This window comes from Musa acuminata, chromosome BXJ2-5 (genome assembly GCF_036884655.1).
Source record: "Musa acuminata AAA Group cultivar baxijiao chromosome BXJ2-5, Cavendish_Baxijiao_AAA, whole genome shotgun sequence".
Classification (NCBI taxonomy): Eukaryota; Viridiplantae; Streptophyta; class Magnoliopsida; order Zingiberales; family Musaceae; genus Musa; species Musa acuminata.
Window position 1 is genome coordinate 40,185,847 of NC_088342.1, and position 20,542 is coordinate 40,206,388.

At 35.8% G+C, this 20,542-nt stretch overlaps 2 protein-coding genes across 2 annotated transcripts; one reads left to right on the forward strand and one right to left on the reverse strand.

The window, feature by feature from the left end:
• Positions 1-1,124: 1,124 nt before the first annotated feature.
• LOC103985736 (thioredoxin-like 3-3) lies at positions 1,125-10,269 on the reverse strand. The gene is made up of 3 exons (XM_009403543.3): positions 9,850-10,269; positions 9,698-9,723; positions 1,125-1,509 (listed from the first exon to the last, which is right to left on the reverse strand). The coding sequence occupies exons 1-3, from the start codon at positions 10,261-10,263 to the stop codon at positions 1,290-1,292; spliced, it is 660 nt and encodes a 219-aa protein (XP_009401818.2). The 5' UTR covers positions 10,264-10,269; the 3' UTR covers positions 1,125-1,289.
• A 7-nt stretch (positions 10,270-10,276) lies between these two features.
• LOC135612780 (uncharacterized) lies at positions 10,277-19,192 on the forward strand. The gene is made up of 8 exons (XM_065109449.1): positions 10,277-10,486; positions 14,291-14,364; positions 14,906-14,947; positions 15,185-15,226; positions 16,292-16,375; positions 17,787-17,874; positions 18,616-18,713; positions 18,788-19,192. The coding sequence occupies exons 1-8, from the start codon at positions 10,294-10,296 to the stop codon at positions 18,806-18,808; spliced, it is 642 nt and encodes a 213-aa protein (XP_064965521.1). The 5' UTR covers positions 10,277-10,293; the 3' UTR covers positions 18,809-19,192.
• Positions 19,193-20,542: the final 1,350 nt, after the last annotated feature.

The following is a 20,542-nucleotide window of genomic DNA, read 5'->3' on the forward strand; positions in this document are numbered from 1 at the left end:
ATACTACTGTAATAGAACACCATGATCTTTTTCTCAGAAGCATGCTAGCCCGGTGTTTGATGAGAGAAGACTGGCGGTTCCTTGGTTGAGCAGATATGGTATTGGATTCTTTTTATGCATTTGCTTGTGATTTGATACTTCTTGTGGGTAGTACCTCGTCTGTCTGCTGCTGCTGCCTCAGCTGTCAGCAGCAGTCTTCAAATCCACACATGCACTAAGGTTATGCTCATATTTAAACCCATTTGATTGCATGGGTCTGCACAATCTCTCTTAATATGAATATATAGCTTAAACTGTATTCAACTCAAGTAGATTTCTGCTTGAAGATATAGATGAATATTCTAGCCAGTTTGTATTGCATATGCTTACTTTGGTTTATCATATGGAATGGGGAAAGGGGCCTCACATCATGTCAGGGATATATGCTTATCAAAGATTGACAGTATGGAACTGAGATTAATTAGATTCTTGTTTTGGTTTGTAGCTTAAGACCCTTGTTCTTTATCAGATTAAGGATCTTACAGTGACAAAATGGACCTTAATTTTTGCCAAATGTAAGAGCTGAAGTTTTCAGAACATCTATTGTAAGTTTGACAAATTGCTTGTGGATTTGGAGCAGTGCATTATGAGGGGTGAGATAATGAGGGACTTTATTTGGTAAATTATCACACACACACACACACACACACACACACATATATATATATATATATATATATATACATGTCAGATTCAGGTTCAATTAAAATGGATAAACTTGGGAGACTCCTCTTTATAGTGTACAAACAAAGAGATATGGCCTGAATCAAGAATATTTCAGAAAATATACTGTCATCCTAACATAATATAGAGTCTCAATTGTCCCAAAATATCAGTTATATCATTCGCAAAACAGATGGTTGTCTCCAAACTCCAACTCAATCCAAGTCCAACATGTTAAGCAGCTCATTTTACATTATGTATTACATTTTTCGCTGTAAGTTTTGGCTTATTGTTTCAACAATTATAAATATGTGGTTTATCAACCAATACATTTGGTATAGTCACATTATGCAACAGTTGCAATGAAATAACAACCGACATGCCCTGTGCTACCAACAGATCATTATAAGAAACACAGGGAATAAGGGAAACATGATCAGAGATCACATAATCAACTTGATCTTTGGATATTGGTTCACTCAATTCATACAATGAATTCATCAAGTAGTCCATGCTTTGCAAAGCAGACCAACAAGGATGATTCACACCTTTCCTATGAAGAACCATCACATATGAACAAGGACAGATTAAGAATGTAACCAGAGCCGGTCGTGTAGTCTCTCTTCTCCTGCACCAAGCATCTCATCAACTCTCTCTCCATCTTGATAAAAATGGAAAGTTGGTGTATAGCGTATGCTTTGTGTCGTTTCAGGACATTCATCAATATCGGCATAGACAAACATGAGGTTTCTGAACTCATTGCTCAGCTTACAGAAGGCCGGAAGGATCTTGGTGCATACTCGGCACCTACAATACATACAATACATACAATACATGGTCGATGTGAGTATATTACAAATAGCAGCCAAGCCTGTAAACACATGAACTATGGTATCAATCCCAATCATAATTCAAAATTTGGGCTACTAGACTTACTAATCCCTTTTGGCCAAATATGTACCAGTGTACTAACACCCGACATACCAGTTGGTGCCAAGGAGGGGAGAGGAGTGCCAGACAGAAGGGCTGGCAGGTGCTTGACAGCAGCATGAAGCCAAACCCATTTTTAGTGTAGACAGAGAAGGAACACAAAGTATCCTAAATCCTAATTTTTAACAAAAATACCATCCAGATTATGCAGGTTACTGAGTGTCAATTTGTGAATCAGATAGGGCCAGGCCAGGTAAAAGCCCTTGCTTCATGTGCCAGTTCAACCTAGGACCGGTAGATATTGACAGTACATACCGGTCCGGACAATATTTTCAAGCCATGGTCTTGATTATGTACTATTTCAAAAGTTGGTTTAATATTTGCATCATGTTGTCTCCACTCTTTTCCTGTATTATTTGCTCCAGTGCTAGATGGTATGTTTATTGGTCAAGGTCAAAATTAATACCAGCGTAATAAACTCATTAACAGCATTACCACCCAGTCCAAAGACAACATTTTATCACTCAGCATGTGTACCTTAAACAATACATTCCATCCTTATTATTTGGAGAGCTAAAGCATCCTCAGGACCTCATCCCTAAGATACTGGTTGTGCTTAGCCAATAACTCCTAGGTGGCCCATGTTTGATACATGAGGCATGCTTCTTCCATCTCAGTCTATAGTCATATTCCCCTCTTTCTACCCTTCAACTAGTACTGGCGCTTAACCAATGGAATCTTTGTCCATGAGCTGCACATGGCCAGGCCGTCTCAGATCTCACAATTTCTCTCACTTCAATCCTAACATTATAGTTTGAAGCTTCCTTTGGCATAGCCACTGTCAACTATCTGGACTGTGGCCACTACCTACCTTCTCCACACTCTCATCCAAGTTGTATGAAGAGGGCATGAAACTACAAAAGTGAATAAGCAAATGGGGGACACATGAATGTTAGGGTGATTCCTTATGTAACATGCACGTACATCTCTAACAAATAGTAGGAAAAAAGTGTATATTTTAGGATGTAACATCAATAAGCTAATGATAAAACAAAGAAAAGGATACATGATAATAACAAGACATAATGAACAAAATATTTCTTAATTTACTATTTCATATTGAGAAACCTATCCATCTTAAGCACCAAAAAATTAATCATCAACAGTACATAACACAGGACCCCAGTCGGCTGGTAATGGAAGTGAATCTACAAGCAATCTATTATATGGAAATGGAAACAACAATTATTGGAAGAAGGATGTAGCCAGATTCTTTCAAAAATGTGAATACATCTTAGAAGGTTCAGCTTTACTTTACAGAAATGATTTCGTTTGGGATTGTCACATGCAATCTTTTGGAACAATATTATCAAAATATAGTCTCTTCCTTTTGAAGTGATTTAGAAATACACAAATAAACTATATCGACAAATAGCATGTATTATGCTGACCTTTTTGCAGCCATGCATTAAGAAAAAAAGTTTTGGCCTCAATTTTTACCCTAGGTTAGTAGCTATTACAACAACATATAGACTGGATATATATTTTTCCTGTATGGAAATCCATCAAAGGATGAAGGACCATACCCCACGTTGAGTATTTCTTAACGAGCAAAAATTTTCCAATTATGTTGATTTCATCCAAGGTTTCCTAGGATTACCATTGATCTTGTGGCATCATGTGTAATGCCCCCAACCCAATGGAGAGCCAAGGACCATACAATGCCGTAATCCTATAGGTTTCCCTATAGAAATGCAAGGTCAAAACAAGAACAAATGACTTCCACATACATCTATTACATAATCCAATAAAAAGTTAATCTACCAACAGGACATTCATAACATGCTCAAGAAACTTAATAACTCCTTTAGAATTCATAACATTCAAATCCAAATAACATATACACAAAGTAATCTGAATGTCCAATAGTACCCAAAACTTAAAATATTCTTTATTTCATATCTGTAATGAGCTATTCCTCAAATCTGAAAAATGTAAAAATAATCGTATGAGCAAACCACAATTTAGTAAATACCATGACTCACATCCTAGCAAAACTAATCATAAATAAGTATTTTACTTAAGACACATAAGTTCTTTATGTATTCAATACATGTTTCAAAATGCACATTGATATCAAATAATTTCTTTATGCTTATATAATTTATTAAAACTTAAACTTTACATACATTTCAAAATCATAATTTGTTAACATAAAATGCTTGAATACTTTTCAAAACAATATACATGCATTTCAAATTACATAAAATGCTTACAATACTTTTCGAATCAAGATACATTTCAATGTATTTTCATAATTAAAGCATAAATATAGCTAATGTCATAGAGCATAAAACATTGTAGCACAAAGACTACTATTAATATAAATATAATTTAGGGTTCATTTACATAAACATAACTAAGGTGTACATGTCAGAATAGAAGTTATAGTAGTATCAATGACTACAATCACTTTATATCCTGTAACAAGACTTAAAATCATGTTTAACCCCCATGGTATAGATAACATGTATCTCTCTATGTTAGGACTTGGAAGAAACTAGTTTACGAACATATAACCAATCTATAACCCATCATGATAGGATTCAGATCATAGCCATACTGACCAGAGACAACTGTTATGTCATTGAAAAATAATATAACCATTACTTTTTAGAAAACTAAGAGTTTAAACAAATCCTTTTGCATATCATTTCAAAACTAATACAACCATATATCATTTGAAACCAACAATATTCAAACATTTTATCAATCCTTTTCAAATATAATGCTTAACAAACATTTTCACATAAATTCAGATAATATAAATCAATAAATGCTTATAAAATAATAATTATTCAAATCTTATGTTTTTTTCAAATTGTCAACATATAAATTCTTTGCAATACTTTTGAATAATAAAAGAACTTCTAATTCATGTAAATAATATGCACTTACAAATTCTAAACACATGCATTATTACTTTAGAAAATAGACAAGACGGAGCCTTCAGATACTTATTCTAATCGTATATATTTGATACAAACATATTCTGATCTTTCCTTTCCTTTTCCTTATTTATTCCAAAATAATCATTTTCCCTTCTTTTATTTCCTTCACAATATAAATATCAAATAATCTAAGAACATTACAATTAATCAAGTTATAGACCTATATACTAATTTGATAAATAAGAATATAATGGAATTCAAAAACATACCTAACACAATTTTTTGGGCTTGATTTGAATTTATTTGATATCAAATCAAATTCTCAATAATTTTTTCTAATTTTTCTTTTATTTTTCCCCTTTTTTCTTCTACTTCTTCTTCTCTTTCTCCTCTCATATCTTTCTTTTTCCTCCTCTTCTTCTTTTCTTTCTTTCTTCCCTTTCTCTTTTTCTCCTGCTCCTTTCCTCTTCTCTATTCTCACACCTGCGGCTTCTCCCTAGCTTCTCTCTTCCTTTCCTTTCTCCCTTATTTTCTTTCTCTTCTTCTTCTCTTCCTTCTTATCCTCTTTCTTCTTTTTTCATCTATGTTTCCCTCTTTCAATCTCTCCTTTCTTTTCTTCTTTTCTTTCTACTTACATGATTTCCTATTTTTTCCTTCATCCTTTCCTCGCCTCTTTCTTCTTCTCTTCCTTTCTCCCTTCTTTGTTCTCCTACGAGATCCCCTCCCTCTTTCCTTTTCTTTCCTCTTTCTTCTTATCCTTCTTGTTTTCTTCCAATCCATTTCTTTTCTTCTTATCTTTCTTCTTAGTCCTTGTAATTTTTGTATTCACAATTAGGTCCTCGAATAAAATTAAGGATATTATATTATGTAATATTCATCATTTTATCTAAGAGCCTAATTGTAAATATATAAAGTATCAGGGTCTAAAATGCAAAACGTCATCCACCGCTTCCCATCGCCTCTCTTCTCGTAACTGCCTCTCTCACGAGTACAAGAGAGGCAGCTGAAGCGTGAGAAAGAGATAGAAAGAGGCAAGCAAAGGAAAAGAGAAGAAAGGAGAAAGGAAAGAGAGAGAGGATCTTGGGGAAGGAGAGAAGGGGAAAAGGAGGGAGAGAGGAGAGGAGAGGAAAGGAAGAGAGAAAGATAGGGAGAGGCCTCGATTGTGAGAACAAAGGAGAGAAGGAAGATAAAAAGAAAAGAAGAAGAAGAAGAAGAAGAAGAAGAAGAAGAAGAGAAGAGAGAAAGGAAGAGAAGAATAGAAAAGGAAGATAAAACAAAAAAGAGGAGAAGGAAATTGGCTTTGGCATAGAGAAGAGAAAGAAAAAAAACAAAGAAAGGGAATAAAGTAAAAGAGAAATTAGAGAAAACATATTGAGGATTTGATTTGATATCAGATGAATTTAGATCAAGCCCAAGAAAATTATATTAGGGAAAATGGTTATGTGGATAAAATAAGAAAAGAAAATGAAGTATCAGAATTGTATGATTATATCGAGGATCTACAATTAGATTAGTCTTCGATGACTCCGTCTAATCTATTTTCAAAAGTTTTCATGCATGTATTTAGAATTGATAAATGCATATGATTTATGTGATTTAGAAACCATTTTATTATTTAAAAGTATTACAAAAAATTTAAATATTAAAAATTTAGAAAAGCATATCATTAGAATAGTTATTGTTTTATATGTATTTATTGATTTATATTACTTGAATTTATGTGAAAATATATGTTCAATATTATATTTGAAAATGATTGAAAAATATATGATTATTGTTGGTTTCAAATGAGATATCATTTCATTAGTTTTGAAATGATATGCAAAAAGGTTTATTGAAGCTCTTAGTTTTGTAAAAAATAATTGATATATTATTTTTCATAAAAGGGCCCATTTGACCCCTAATTGAGTTGGCCCAATTCCAATCTAATTATGTGCTAACTACGAATTCTAAGGTATTCACTAAGCTAAATAAGTCTGTAAGTCTAGGTTTCTTCCGGCGATCTTCCGACGATCTCTTGTCAATGTTCCAATGGACTCCCGACAAGCTCTTGGACTTCACGACGATCTTCTTGGCGAGTTTCGACGGGCTTCTTTGGCAAGCTTTTGGACTTCTCGGTCAATTCCGGCAGAACTTCCGTTGAATTCCTAATGAAATCTTGTTCTTGACTCCGGAACTTCATTTTGCTTTATGTCTTGCTATCGTAGTTAATCCAGCATGCTTAAAACCCACTTCGATCTAGAATCAAGTGTTTTCCGGCATGTCATTGGTTTATCGATGCTTTGTTCGATTATTCTGCGCATCGTCCTCTCTTGCGGCCTATTGCCCAATCGGTCAGTTGACCTCTGTAACTCCGATTTCCTTGGCGCAATTTTCGCTCTTCTTGGCATGATGCCCGAACCCATAGCCCGAAGTCTTTTGTCGATACGTCGACCGATCCTTCGGCTCGATGTCCAATCTTCTGACATGTTTTTCTCTGGCTCAACATGATTCTTCCTGCTTTAATTATCTCTCCCTGATTTAAAGCTTCCTGCGTTACTCAAAACGCAGACCAAATCATAAACGCTATCAATTGGTTTCATCATCAAAATCCGAGATTCAACAAGTATTCCAAAAAATTTAAATATTAAAAATTTAGAAAAGCATATCATTAGAATAGTTATTGTTTTATATGCATTTATTGATTTATATTATCTGAATTTATGTGAAAATATCTGTTCAAGATTATATTTGAAAAGGATTGAAAAATATATGATTATTGTTGGTTTCAAATGAGATATGATTTCATTAGTTTTGAAATGATAAACAAAAAGGTTTATTGAAACTCTTAGTTTTGTAAAAAAATAATTGATATATTATTTTTCATAAAATGATAAATGAAAAGTTAGTATGATTATGATTTAGACCTGACAATGGGGGTTATACATTGGTTATATGTTTATAAAGTAATTTCTTCTAAAGGCCCTAACATAAGGAGATATGTGTTACTTACATCATGGGGTTAAAAATGATTCTGGACCTTATCACAAGGATATAATGTGGTTGTAATCATTGATACTACTATGACTTCTGTTCTGACGTATATAGTTTAGCTATATTTATATTAATGATAGTCTTTGCACAAGAACTTTTCATACTTTGATATGTGACATTAACTATACTTACTACTTTCATTATGAAAATATATTTTAATATATTTTAATTCAAAAAATATTACAAGCATTTTATGTGATTTAAAATACATATATGTTGTTATGAAAAGTATTTAAGCATTTTATGTTAATAAGTTGTGATTTTGAAATCAGTGATTTAAAAAGCGTTAGGCGCCAAAAGGCGCCAAGGTCCAAAAACGCCCGAAGCGCTAGGCGCTTGCCCGGGTGAAGCGAGGCGCTAAAATATAAAAATATATAATATAATTAATAAAATAATATAAAAATATATAATATATAATATAATTAATAAAAATTAATAATATTAAAATTAAAATAATATATTATTAATCTATTAACAATATTCAAAATTAATCATTTCAAATAAACTTAATAATATTAACATTTAACAGTATACAGTATACGTATACTGTTAAAAGAAAGTGTAAAGGGGTGCTGAGCCTGCTTACTGAGAAAAGAGGAAGCGGCGAGCGGCAACAACGGCGAGCAGCGGGAGTGGGAGCGGGAGCGGCGAGCAGCGGGAGGCGCGAGCGACGACAGCGGCAGCGTTTGCGAGCAGCGACAACGGGAGTAGGAGCAGGAGCAGGAGCGACGAACAGCGGGAGGCGCGAGCGGCGACAGCGGCAGTGTTTGCGAGCAGCGAGAGGCGACAGCGGTAGCGTTTGCGAACGGCGACAGCGGCGAGCGGCGAGCAACGGGAACGGGATCGGGATCGGCAGCGGCGAGGGTTAGGGTTCGTTTGTCACTTATATCAGTTTTAGTTGGTTCGATTGAACCAACTAACCATCATAGACCGAACCAGACCTAAAATCCTGGTTCGGTCGCCTTGGTTAACCCAGGCGCTCGCCCGAAGCGCCCAGCGCCTGGGCTCGAGCGAGCGCCCAGGCGACACCTGTTTGAAGCGCGCCGCTTGGGAGATTAGCGAGGCGCTCGGGCCTCGCCTCGCCTCGCCCGAGCACCTAGGCGAGCGCCCGAGCGCCTTTTTAAATCGCTGTTTGAAATACAAATAAAGTTTAAATTTTTTGTAAATTATATGAGCATAACGAAAGTATTTGACGTATCCATGCATATTCCAAAAGTATGTATTGAATGTATAAAGAATTAATGTATTCTAAAAAATGCTTATTTATGATAAGTTTTAGCTAGTATGTGAATCACAATGCTCGTTGAGTTGTGGTTTGCTCATATGATTATTTCTAAATTTTTTATATTTAAGTAGCTCATTTTGGATATGAAAGAAAGAATGATTTAAGTTTTGAGGACTATTGTACATTTAAATTATTTTGTATATATGTTATTTGGATTTGAATGTTTTGAATTCTTAACGATCTGTTGAATCTATTAAAATGTCATGTGGGTGGTTTGAATTATGTATTTAAATGTACTATTAAAGTTATTTGTTCTAGTTATGGACTTGCATTCCTATAGAGGAAACCTATAGGATTGTGACGTTATACTGTCCCTGACTTTTCGCTGCTGGGGGCATTACATCATGAGTTAAATTACAATGGTTTCTGTAACTCCCTAATATCCGATAACCTTTGTGTAATTCTAATCTTAACCTCGCATGCTGCTACCTCTATTTCTAGGTTATAGCAATCATCTCAATTTAAACACAGATAGTCTTGTCACTTAGCAAATTGTTTCTAGGGCTGTCAGCTATCTCGACTCTGTGATTCTTCATTTGTGATTCCACAATACATTAGGCTTGTCTCAGTTTTACCTGTGATTCCATAATTCATTTTCATATGTTCTACTTGAATAGTCTTCTTCCAGTCAAGTCTTGCTTAATTTATGCATAAATTTTATCTTCATTTGAATTTCTTGAAAACTGCATAGCCAATAACTTACAAAATATGGAACAAGAACAAAATTCTACAATTTAATTAGGACAAGAAAAATCACACCAAAAGGTTGCAATCCTTATAAGAAACCATGACATACCAGGAAGCACCGTAGTACACGACAGCCTGCAAAAGGATACCAAAGATTTGGCATTACAGTTCGGTAAAATCTCATCTCTTCCACTTCAAAATCTAACAACATGTATGAACAAGATAAAAAGAAGAGTTTTTTTTTTTTTTTGGTTTACTGACAGAATTCTTGGAGGATTTAATGGTTTGCAAGGAGTCTTTGAGACGAGCATCGCTGGAGGCGCTGCTGAGGTTACCATGGCGATTGGTTGGGAGTCTTAGACCGGTTTCTTCCTCTCCACTGTCCTTCTGCAACTCGCCCTTTCCTTCTTCCACCATCTCTCTTAGAGTTCCCAGGACAGCAGAGGAAGAGGGCAGCTCGGCGGTGTGAGAAAGGAAAATTGAAGCAAAGCACGGCGCCGACGATAGAGGAGGGCGAGGGAGATCTGGAGAGGCGACGGAGATATGGACTGCCGACCAAGGACGGAGAGAAAGGTGGGGTTTTTCAAGGATTGAGCACATCCAACGTTTGGGCCTTACATGATCGCTGCGGCCCGGCCCGGCCCAACAAGAACGGATAAGAGAGCCATATGGCATCGTGCCCTTTGCGGATCGAGGAGCAAGGGAATGGCTACTACAGTTACGGTGTCTAGCTTCAAGTTTCCATCGTCTTCCGGTCGATCCTACAATACCCAAGAAAACAGTACCTCTGTAATCGCCTCCGCCTATGCTTCCACTTCTCTTGTCTCTTTGCCAAAAGTAAGCACCTCAGCTGCCTCCTTGAGAAGGCGCAGGAACTTACCAGGAGCGTCCTCGGAAGGTGATCCAATTCTTGAAACTGACTTGAAATTGCTGATAGACAGTATAAAATGCTTAAGCTCAAGTTACTAATATTACACTCATCAAGTCCTTATAGATTAACTCAAATCTTCTTCCACTTCCGATGTGGAACCAAATTGAAGTATTACACAAGTAGCAGTAGATGGGGATATTACTTTGACAATGCTACTTACTGGGACTTATGAGCAGAATTGGAAACTAATTGAGTCCTAGTGACAAATAGATTATGTTGCAAAGAAAACTATTCTGAAAGAGTGAAGGAGAAGGGTTCAGGGTTCTTTGGAACAATAAGTTATAAGGTAGATTTTTCAATATGTAGTTGTGCAGTTCTACCGTTTGCAGTCGATTGCTAAGAGGCCATGAAGATTAGTTGTAAGTTATTCGCATGTTATTAAGATGGTAGGTCTTGTTGTTATTGCTTCAACTTCTAACATAGTACTTAACAAGCAAATTGAATATGGGATGCTATGTGGAAACACTAAATATCTGTTAAATGCTTGTCCAAGAAAGTATGGTCATCACATATTGCTGGAGTAAATGTGTGGCCAAAATGAACTAACTTAACTCGAAACAACTTATACAGCGGAGTGTTTTATAAAACATTTGAGACTATGAGAACTGATACTTCCAAGACCTTTATGAATTATGATGTAAATGTGTTTAAACTACCTTATTAGGAAAACATAACAGCAATGTTAAAAAACACTCAGTTTATTTTCTAAAATTAAGTCAGAACACTTTCTTAGAAAAATACTCAGTTTATTTTTTTCTCTGTAAAACTCTATTGCTCTTTAACCATCTGATGAAATGCTTTTTTGCCATTCATCCAAATTAGAAGACACAAACCAAGTTAATTCTCTTTACCATGGAAGAAGCACATCATAGTTGGACACCAAGGTGGATACTGCCGGATGGCAGGTTGCTGAGGTGATCTCACATGGCATGGTGAGGAAACTAAACATGTAAATCTGAAGGGAAATTGGGAATGTTTCCAGTAGGATCCTTTAACGCTCAAGTCACCATGACATGAGATAAAGAATGCTAAAAGTGAGGAGAGAGGAAATAATCCTTTTTATCGGAGGACGTCCCCTTTATAGTGTTGAAAGTTGAAACCCCTAATAGTTTGTCTGTCAGAGAGATTTTCTGTATGTGGATTGATGTGGGGTATATTTCATTTTGATTTGGCAATGACATGGTGGATCAGTTGATTGCAAGAAAAATTGTTTTGGTTGTAACCACACATCTGAAGTGGCATTAGATCCACACGTCGCTTTGTGGTTGGCAATATTTGATGTACCACTTGAAATAGTATGAAACGGGCGGTCACCGACATGCAGACCAGCTTGTTTTGGACAATGCACGGGAAAAGGGTCAAGTATCAGCCAGCACAAGTGATGTATTCACCAATACGGTCGAAACTCATTCTGTAACAGTCGATACAGGTTGGTATCTGTCGGAATTTGACCAATACCAACCTAAATCGATCAAGTTTAACCCCAACGATCAAATTGACCATTGGGACCTCTTTTGGGGCTTTAAGTCCCCTCCTTCCCCCTCTTTCACTCACTCTCATTTACTCATTTTCTCTCCTCATTCTCACTCTTTCTTACTCTTCGCTTCTAACTAAAGTTCCTTATAGGTGATTAGTGCTAATCAAGCTATTGATTTGGATAAAAGAGGGATCCAAACTTGGGATCTAATGAAATTTCTATCCAATTTAAAGGAATTTAGCTTCTTTCTATGTTTTATTTATCATTTCATATAATTAGAGGCATATTAATGCATATTTACAAAGATTAAATATGATTGGGCCCAAATTCGGGGTATTTAGGGTTAATCACAACCTTATACTTTTTTTTATGCTCCATATACACTATATTCTTAATTAAATATAATAAAATTGCAATTAAATTAGGATAAAAAACCTAAAAAAAAGATGTTTTGTGAATTTCTGGCCATTTTCAGCCTTTTTCCAAAAATATGGCATATCGACATATTGCTGGTACCAACGGTATGTACCAATCTGCCTCCACCAGTCGGCACAAAATAGCAGTCCTTGGTGGTTGGTGCGACTCATGATATCTGTTTTCTCTCACATCACCATCATACTTGCAATGGTCTTGATCACATCTCACTATGACCAACACTATCTATTACTGATAATCTAGCTAACAATCTTCTTTGCTAACATTTCTTTTGATATTCAAATTCTAATATATCAACAACTTCAAATCTAGCATGGGTTTGATAAAGTGTCAATATTGTTGTTGCCTTTCAGCAGTGATTTCAGTAGGTGCTCGGGCGCTCGCCTAGGCGCTCGGGTGAGGCGAGGCGTGGCCCGACCGCCTCGCTTCATGTCCAAGCGCCTCGTTTTAAAGAAAAACGAGGCGCCGCCTGGGCGCTCACCCGAGCCTAGGCGTCGGGCGCTTCGAGCGAGCGCCTGGGTTAAACCAGGCGACCGAACCAGATTTTTAGGTCTGGTTGGTCTCCGGTGCTTTAGTTGGTTCAATCGAACCAACTAAATCAATGATATTAGGCTCCGTCTCGCGATTTCCTCGACTTCCCCAACCCAAACACTCGCTATTTTGTCACCAAAAATTTTTTGACGTTGTCGCTTCTCTCTGCTGTCGCTGCCTCTGTCACTGCTCGCCGCTACTGTCGCTACTCGCAGCTGCCACAATCGCTGCTTGTCGACTGCTCGTCGCTGTCACAATCACTGCTCATCGCTGTTGTCGTCACTCGCCGCTCCCGTTGTCGCTCGTCGCGGGAAGCCGCTCCCGCTGTCGCTCGCAGCTCTCGCTATCGCTCGCCGCTCCCGCTATCGCCGTTGCTCGCCACTCCCGCTCCAACTACAGTTGTCGCCTGCTACCGCTGTCGTTGCCTCAACAGCCTCGGTCTTCTCACACTCTTCTCACCATACTGTTAACAGCAAGGTTCGCAATACCGTACCGTACCGGAGTTTCGACCTGGGCTCGGTACCGGTACGGTACGGTATACCGCTCGGTACACCCAGGTGTACCGAGCGGTATATTCAGGCGTGTCTAGCACTGTAGCAGTGCTACAGTACTTCTACAGTACCTAACCGGTAACATGCGGTCCGCGTACCGGAAGCCTGTCGGACCGGTACGGGCGGTACGGACCGGTACTGCAAACCATGGTTAACAGTATATTAACAGTATACTGCTAACTGTATACTAATAATAGTATTTTTATTTATTAGATTAATAATATATTATTTTAATTTTAATACTATTAATTTTTATTTATTTAATAGTATATTTTTTATTTAAAAAATAAAAAAAAGTATGCTATTATAATTTATTTATTTATTATGATTTTGTACCCAATTTTCTTAATTTAATAGCATATTTTTTATTTAATTAATTATATTTATTAATTATATTATATATTTTTATATTTTAATGTCTCGCTTCGCTCGGGCGAGCGGCTAGCGCTTCGGGCGTTTTTGGACCTTGACGCCTTTTGGCACCTAGCGTTTTTTAAATCACTGCCTTTCAGTTAAATTTACTAATGGTTGCTAAATGATGACTGTATGAAACATATATAGAGCTTATTTATGAACGATGATAACTGCGTAAAGTTGCTAGAGAAAGATAATCCTACATTTTATACTACTTAGTAAAAAAAAGATGATCATCAGTGTGTGCTGTTTTTTGTCCTATTATCTGCTAAATTGTTGGGAACTATTGCTTATTGCTTTACATTTATGTCCTTTTTAGTGATTTATCTTGATCTATTGTAATGATACTTTTCAGCATTGCAGGTATTCCTACTGAATTAGCTGAAGACCCCAAATTTGTTCCTTTAAGTTCTGATGACCCTATCTATGGTCCACCAGTAAGTTTCCAGTAGATCCAGTGATGAATAATTAAATAGGACTTCAATTTAGAAAGAAATATATTGGAGAGTTCCATCCCCTCCTTTTTCTTTTTCCTTGGCTCATTGCAATAATTGCTTTTCATGTGTCAGGATTCTTGGGTTAAAACTTTTGAAGCATGAGGAAGTTATATTTTGCTACAAGCTAACACTTTATTTGGAACTATTTATCTTGGTTTTGGATAGTGTCACTTTCAATGTTAAAATCATTCATCTGTTTCTTTTGTTAACACATGCTGATGATTATTTTGCTTATACATGTTTTTGCGAACCAAAAAAAGCATATGATAGAGATTTCTTCCCTAATATTTAAAAAGAAACATGATCAGTTTTGAAAAGGTTTTTTATTATTTTTTTAACTGATATTGTTGGTTAGGACTTCGTATAGATCTTTGTTATCTCATACATTCACAGGAAATTTGATTTACTATTAGAAAATCCTCACTGAATTTCTCAGTTTTTGGAATCTTAACACTTTGGTTAGATTCTTTTCCTTGTCTAGGCTTTACTGCTTATGGGATTTGAAGAAGATGAAATGGAAAAGGTATTCGTCTTCCTCAGCTCTCTCTTTAGAGTTCAAGTATCATGCAAGAAAGAGGACTTGTTATAAAAGATGCTCTTGTGGGTTGCTTAAGGCCTTGTTCAGTTTCACTTTTTATAAAAGAGGACTTGTTCCTTTTTTATGCTTTTTCAACCCAAGGCTACTCCATTTTTCCTATGCTAAATTTATCTTTACCTGGTGACTTCACTTGCCCATAATCTACATTCCATTCTGATGCAGATTCAAATGCTTCTAAAAGAGCTTGATGGTGAATTTTTGAAGGTAATTCTGAACAACATCAGTTTCTTACTCTTCTTTTTCTTTTTTCCTTTTCTTTGTTTCTTTCTTTTCTCAAGGGCTAATGTATGTGAGCTCATTTGTTGCATTAGTGCATTTATATGTTAGGTTGAATTATTCGTTGCCCAGTGACCATATAATTAAAAAAATGACATATCCAATGCACTAGGCTTTCACCAATGTAATGGGAGGGTCAATGTATGTAGGCCTTACCTCTGAATATAGAGAGGTCGTTTCTGTGATTTGAACCCTTGTCTCCTAGGTCATAAAATGACCACATAATTGGCCTAAAGCAATCCAATTTCACAACTAAAAAGCATGTTTGTTATGACAAAGGTTACTTTAGGTAGGACTATATATGCCACCGAAGAAGCCATCTCTATTGCCATAACTGATACAAGGTGGCTACTTCACTACTTCTTGGACTAAAGTTTTATGTGCCATCTGTTATCCCTTTCAAATTCCATTTACTTTCCATCAAAGTGTGCATTTAAACCTTGATGTGAGAGTCTCATCTGTATCAATTATCAAGGAGAAAGATAAATCAACATTTCTAATTAAAGAGTCCATACAAAAGGAAAACTACAGATTCCACAAACAGTGATCAAATTTGAATATTTATTAAATTCCATTATATGTTGAATATTTGTTTGTAACTTGATTATCACAAATATTTTCGTTGGGAATTTTCCTATTGATATGTGGACTTATTATCAAGCTGTATAAAGGGACATCTATCCAACCAAACTAGTGCATTTATAGATACTGCCAGGCAGACACAAAGATACAATATAACAGCACAATAGTTCAACCCCTTTTTCCATCCATAGTGCAGTCAGAAGATATTACTTTCCGGCAACACCATAATTTATAAAAATATAGTTCACAAAATTAGGTTTCTACTCTCTAAGAACGAAGGTTAAATTCACTAAATGAATGGCTTCATATGAGTAACTATACTTACTGATAGCTTAGTAGGATTTACATTCTGTTTAATGTTTTCGATTCATTGTGCTAATCCAGATATCGGTTTCTTCTTCTTTGTAACAGGTTATTTATTGTACAGAGGATATGATTAAGCAGACAGTTTGGGATGCAATGCACACTGAACAGATCAATTTAGTAGATGTTAAGGTCAATTCCCTGACAAATTGTAATACAATTATCATTGATTTATGTTTGCCATTTTCATTATGTTTACTCATTCAGCAACAACACCAATTATTTAGGGGAGAACACCAAATGGTTTATAGCCTAATGCAAATGTTTAAGCACCAGTATAACTTAAAAGCTAGTTCAAGATCTTATACTCATGCTTCTTCTCTTACTCTAGATGGAACTCTCTTCTTTCCTCCCATCCTTGATACTCATAATGATTCCTCTACCTATTATCTTTCCTCCCATCCATGTCTTTCTTTATCAGAAAGTGCTTACTTGTTTACAGTTCACCTAATATATTAGGTTATAGACCAATATTATGTTCTGGTCTCTGCTTAAATAATTTCTTGGCAATATAATACTAATTTTTGTTCTCCTAGAATGTCCCTCTGACTTGAACATGTTCCCCACAATAATTAGTCGTCACATTCTATTATCATTTCCACTTGCAAGTAGGCATGTGATCTCCCATTTATTCATGAACCACATGTTATCAACTTAACTTTGTATTTGATATACAGAAAGTCAACCAAATTTATGTAAATTATTTCACGCCATTCTCTGTGTTATAGAGAAGCATACACTTTTTACTGCTTTAGTTAGAACATATGCTTCAACTTGTTCATCCATAGTACCACTGGCCATCCCAGTCGGACTCAATGCACTTGTTTTTGATATTGTATAAGTGCACCAAATGTGCTAAGTCATCAAATAAGGTTTTTATTTGAAGCTATTAGGTCATGAGCAATACCAAATTTCACCTGTTTTCTTTCCTGGGGAACAATTGGACCTTTACTTCTGTACTTTATTTACCAATCTGATACTGCCATTCTCATGTCTTTAACAATTCAGAAGTTACATGACACACAAGGAAACAAATATATATATATATATATATATATATATATATATATATATATATATATATATATATATATATATATATATATATATATATATATATATCAAGAGCACTGTGATTCCATTCAGTTTTTGTTTCTTATGACTAAATGTGATATTAGGTGCTTCCTACCAAACTGTAAATTTTCCTAGAGATTATGTTCCTAATGATTATGTCTAGGTTATCTTTTTGAATGAATTGTAGTATTTTACCTTTCAAATGGCCTTTGTACTTTCCCATTTGTGAATACAGTTATACCAAGTGCCAATGGTAAACATGATTTCTTGATATCTAATGTTGTGTCTTATTGTTGTTCCCATTATGTCCTATGTTCTCTTCATCATGTATGAGATTTAACATTCTTGATTGCCCTTGAAAAGAAGAGACTTTACTTTCACGATTTTGTGAAAGGTGTGGACTATATTTGTTTTTTTTATAAAGAATGCTTCTGAATTTCTGTTATAACTTCTTTTCTCTCCATTGCAGATTGCGAAATCTTTACCCAGATTATGCATTTTGTCAGGACTAAGTGGTGAGGAGATGATAATGTTTATTGATGCATTTCCAGAAACTGGTATGTAATCAAGACTCGAGTCGTTGAATGTGCATAAAAAAATCTCTTCAAAAGATGCATTGCTACATCCCAGCTACTCTATGTTCCAATTTCTTTTGCCTGTATCCTATTTTTAGATAACTCTAACAAATATAAATAAAATTTCCAACTTCTGGAATGTAGTCTTACCACAGATCAAGACGACATTCGAAAAATTCAATATTTTGTTCTTGTAATGCACAGAACTGAAACCAATTAACTATAACTTTGTACAAAATAGATAACACGGAATTTGGTGAACACCAAATTTTGGTACAATTTGTTCACTCTATGAAGAAGATTAAGAATGAGGTTACAAAGATCTTTGTGACAGGTACCAAGAACAGACAGTTTCAACTCTAGAACTATTCATTTTGATTTTCTACTGTTAGTGGGTTTGCTAAATAACAATCTCTTGCTACAGAGGTGAAATTGAAAGCCAGGAAGGAAATCAATCTAATGGGACTAAAAATTTGTTAATGCATAACCATTAGAATCTCTAGATTTGTGGGAGGAACTTCTTAGGTTTGATTCTCCACCAGTATCATTAATAATGATCCCTCACTGTTCCAACAGGTTCAGATCTGCAGTAGTCAAATAATCCCTCTATTATTGTTGATTGAATAGGTTGTTGTGATTCAATAGGCAGTTTGCTCATTAAACGCTTACACGTTATGCAAGATATTAACTTCACTACCAACACATACTGTTGCTTCTCTTCAGGATTGCAACCGGCGGTTTTTGCAGCCCTCGTTCCTAACAGCGCAGATAAACTTCTTGGAGATGTTATCGACGAAATTATGGGGGATCATGAAATGATGGTTTGTTTCTGGACTTATTCTCTGATTTGTACATCTAAATTTGCATACCTCCTAAACAGTTCAGATTTCTGCAGTCAGGAAAGCAGTCAAGTTAGTTCTTGCGACCATCGCAAGCTTGTACGGCACAAATTGATGTCGAGGTTGATGGAGCTATAGATGGAAGAGCTTCAGGACGGAGCGGGACTTCATCCTGAACTTTTGTAGTGATCAAGTAGATAGTAAATACACTACTGGAGCAAACTAAAGCTGTACACATTCTCATGCATTCTGATGCATGAGGACTCATGGCACTTATGATGTGCTTGTTAAAATGTTAATAAGGGTTGCCCTCACACAAATTTGTGTGCATCATCATCACTAAGACAAGTATTGTAGAGTAAAACCTGGGCCTTTGAGCTTGCCATGATCTCAATGTTGTTACAATAGCTCGATGGTTGTTAATGCTAAACAGCTTGAGTTCAAGCTTGTGTTTGACTCCAGTTCAGCTCCATATTGAGATTTTATTATTATTATTATTATTTTCTTTCTCTATATTTTAACTATTGCTATGTTGTTGAGATTTTTTTTAATTAAAAAAATTTTCATTACATCAAATGATGTATATGGTGTTCACACTATCACGTATTTAGCTGGTTTTGCCTAGATCGTATGGTATCTTTGTGTATTTGTTCGTAAAAATCAGTCTTCCTAAAACATCCTATGGTCCCTTAAGACCTATAAAAGAGAAAACGGGTTATAAAAAGCGTCTCATTCGGGATTCACAAGTAATCATTTCAGTAAACACTTCACATCTAATGCAAATTATAAACATGCAAATTATAAACATGCTTCGTAAACAAAGGGTCCAAAATGGTCTACCACAGATCAAAATTTACACAAGTGTTCATATAATATAATCTTTGTGTGTAAACCTAGGACGATAATCAAAACAAAAAAAAAAGAGGAATTGCTAAGCCTATTGCCAATCTTTCACATGCTGTGTAAAGCATGAACAAAACCGAAAGACATTGATATACATAAGTATTACATCAAACACATCGTTTATAATTTTATTCATGACAACATGTTGACTTGATCCGAGACTTATCACTTATACAATATTATATTAACCAATCCGAATGTCTCAATAGAAATGATTGTTGACATGTTACTATGCTTATGCATATGTTTTTTTGGAGTGATTCATACATGCCACTAAACTCTTTTATTGAGCATCGAGACAATTAGAAGTCTGGCTTCCAATGGCAACAATATAATAACAAACATTTCAAGCATATGAAGGAGTACCATTAAGAACAGAATTAATTATATATGTGTAATTCTATATACTGGGGAAAAGTTAGAACCATTCTAATTACTACAAATCTAGCAAACAGAACACACAAAGAATCCAGAAAATGAGAGGATTTGATTCAATGCTTTACTACAAATCTATCCTTTTTCTTTGTTGCCGTCCAGCCTAGAACTCGAGGAGAGAGCACAAACCAGTTGTTCCACCTTCTCAGCAACAGCTGGCCATGGCCCTCCCTATCTCAGAACCAGACAAGGATTACTCATTCATGATCCTTGTGATCAACTTCCACTTGCATCAACTGATGAGAGAGAGACGACGAATCCTTAACATTACAGGATCAACGTGCTCCCAACACAAAAGCCAATCTGCATGTATCAAATCCACTAACAGTTCGATCTTCATTCACCATCCGTGACATTACTTACCAAAATCGATCCATTCACTACTTGCAGATGGCAGGTTTTCTGTGGGCTGGTCAACGTGAAACCTCAGTAGCACTGTAGAAGCAGAGTATTCTTAGTTGCAGTTCAACCTA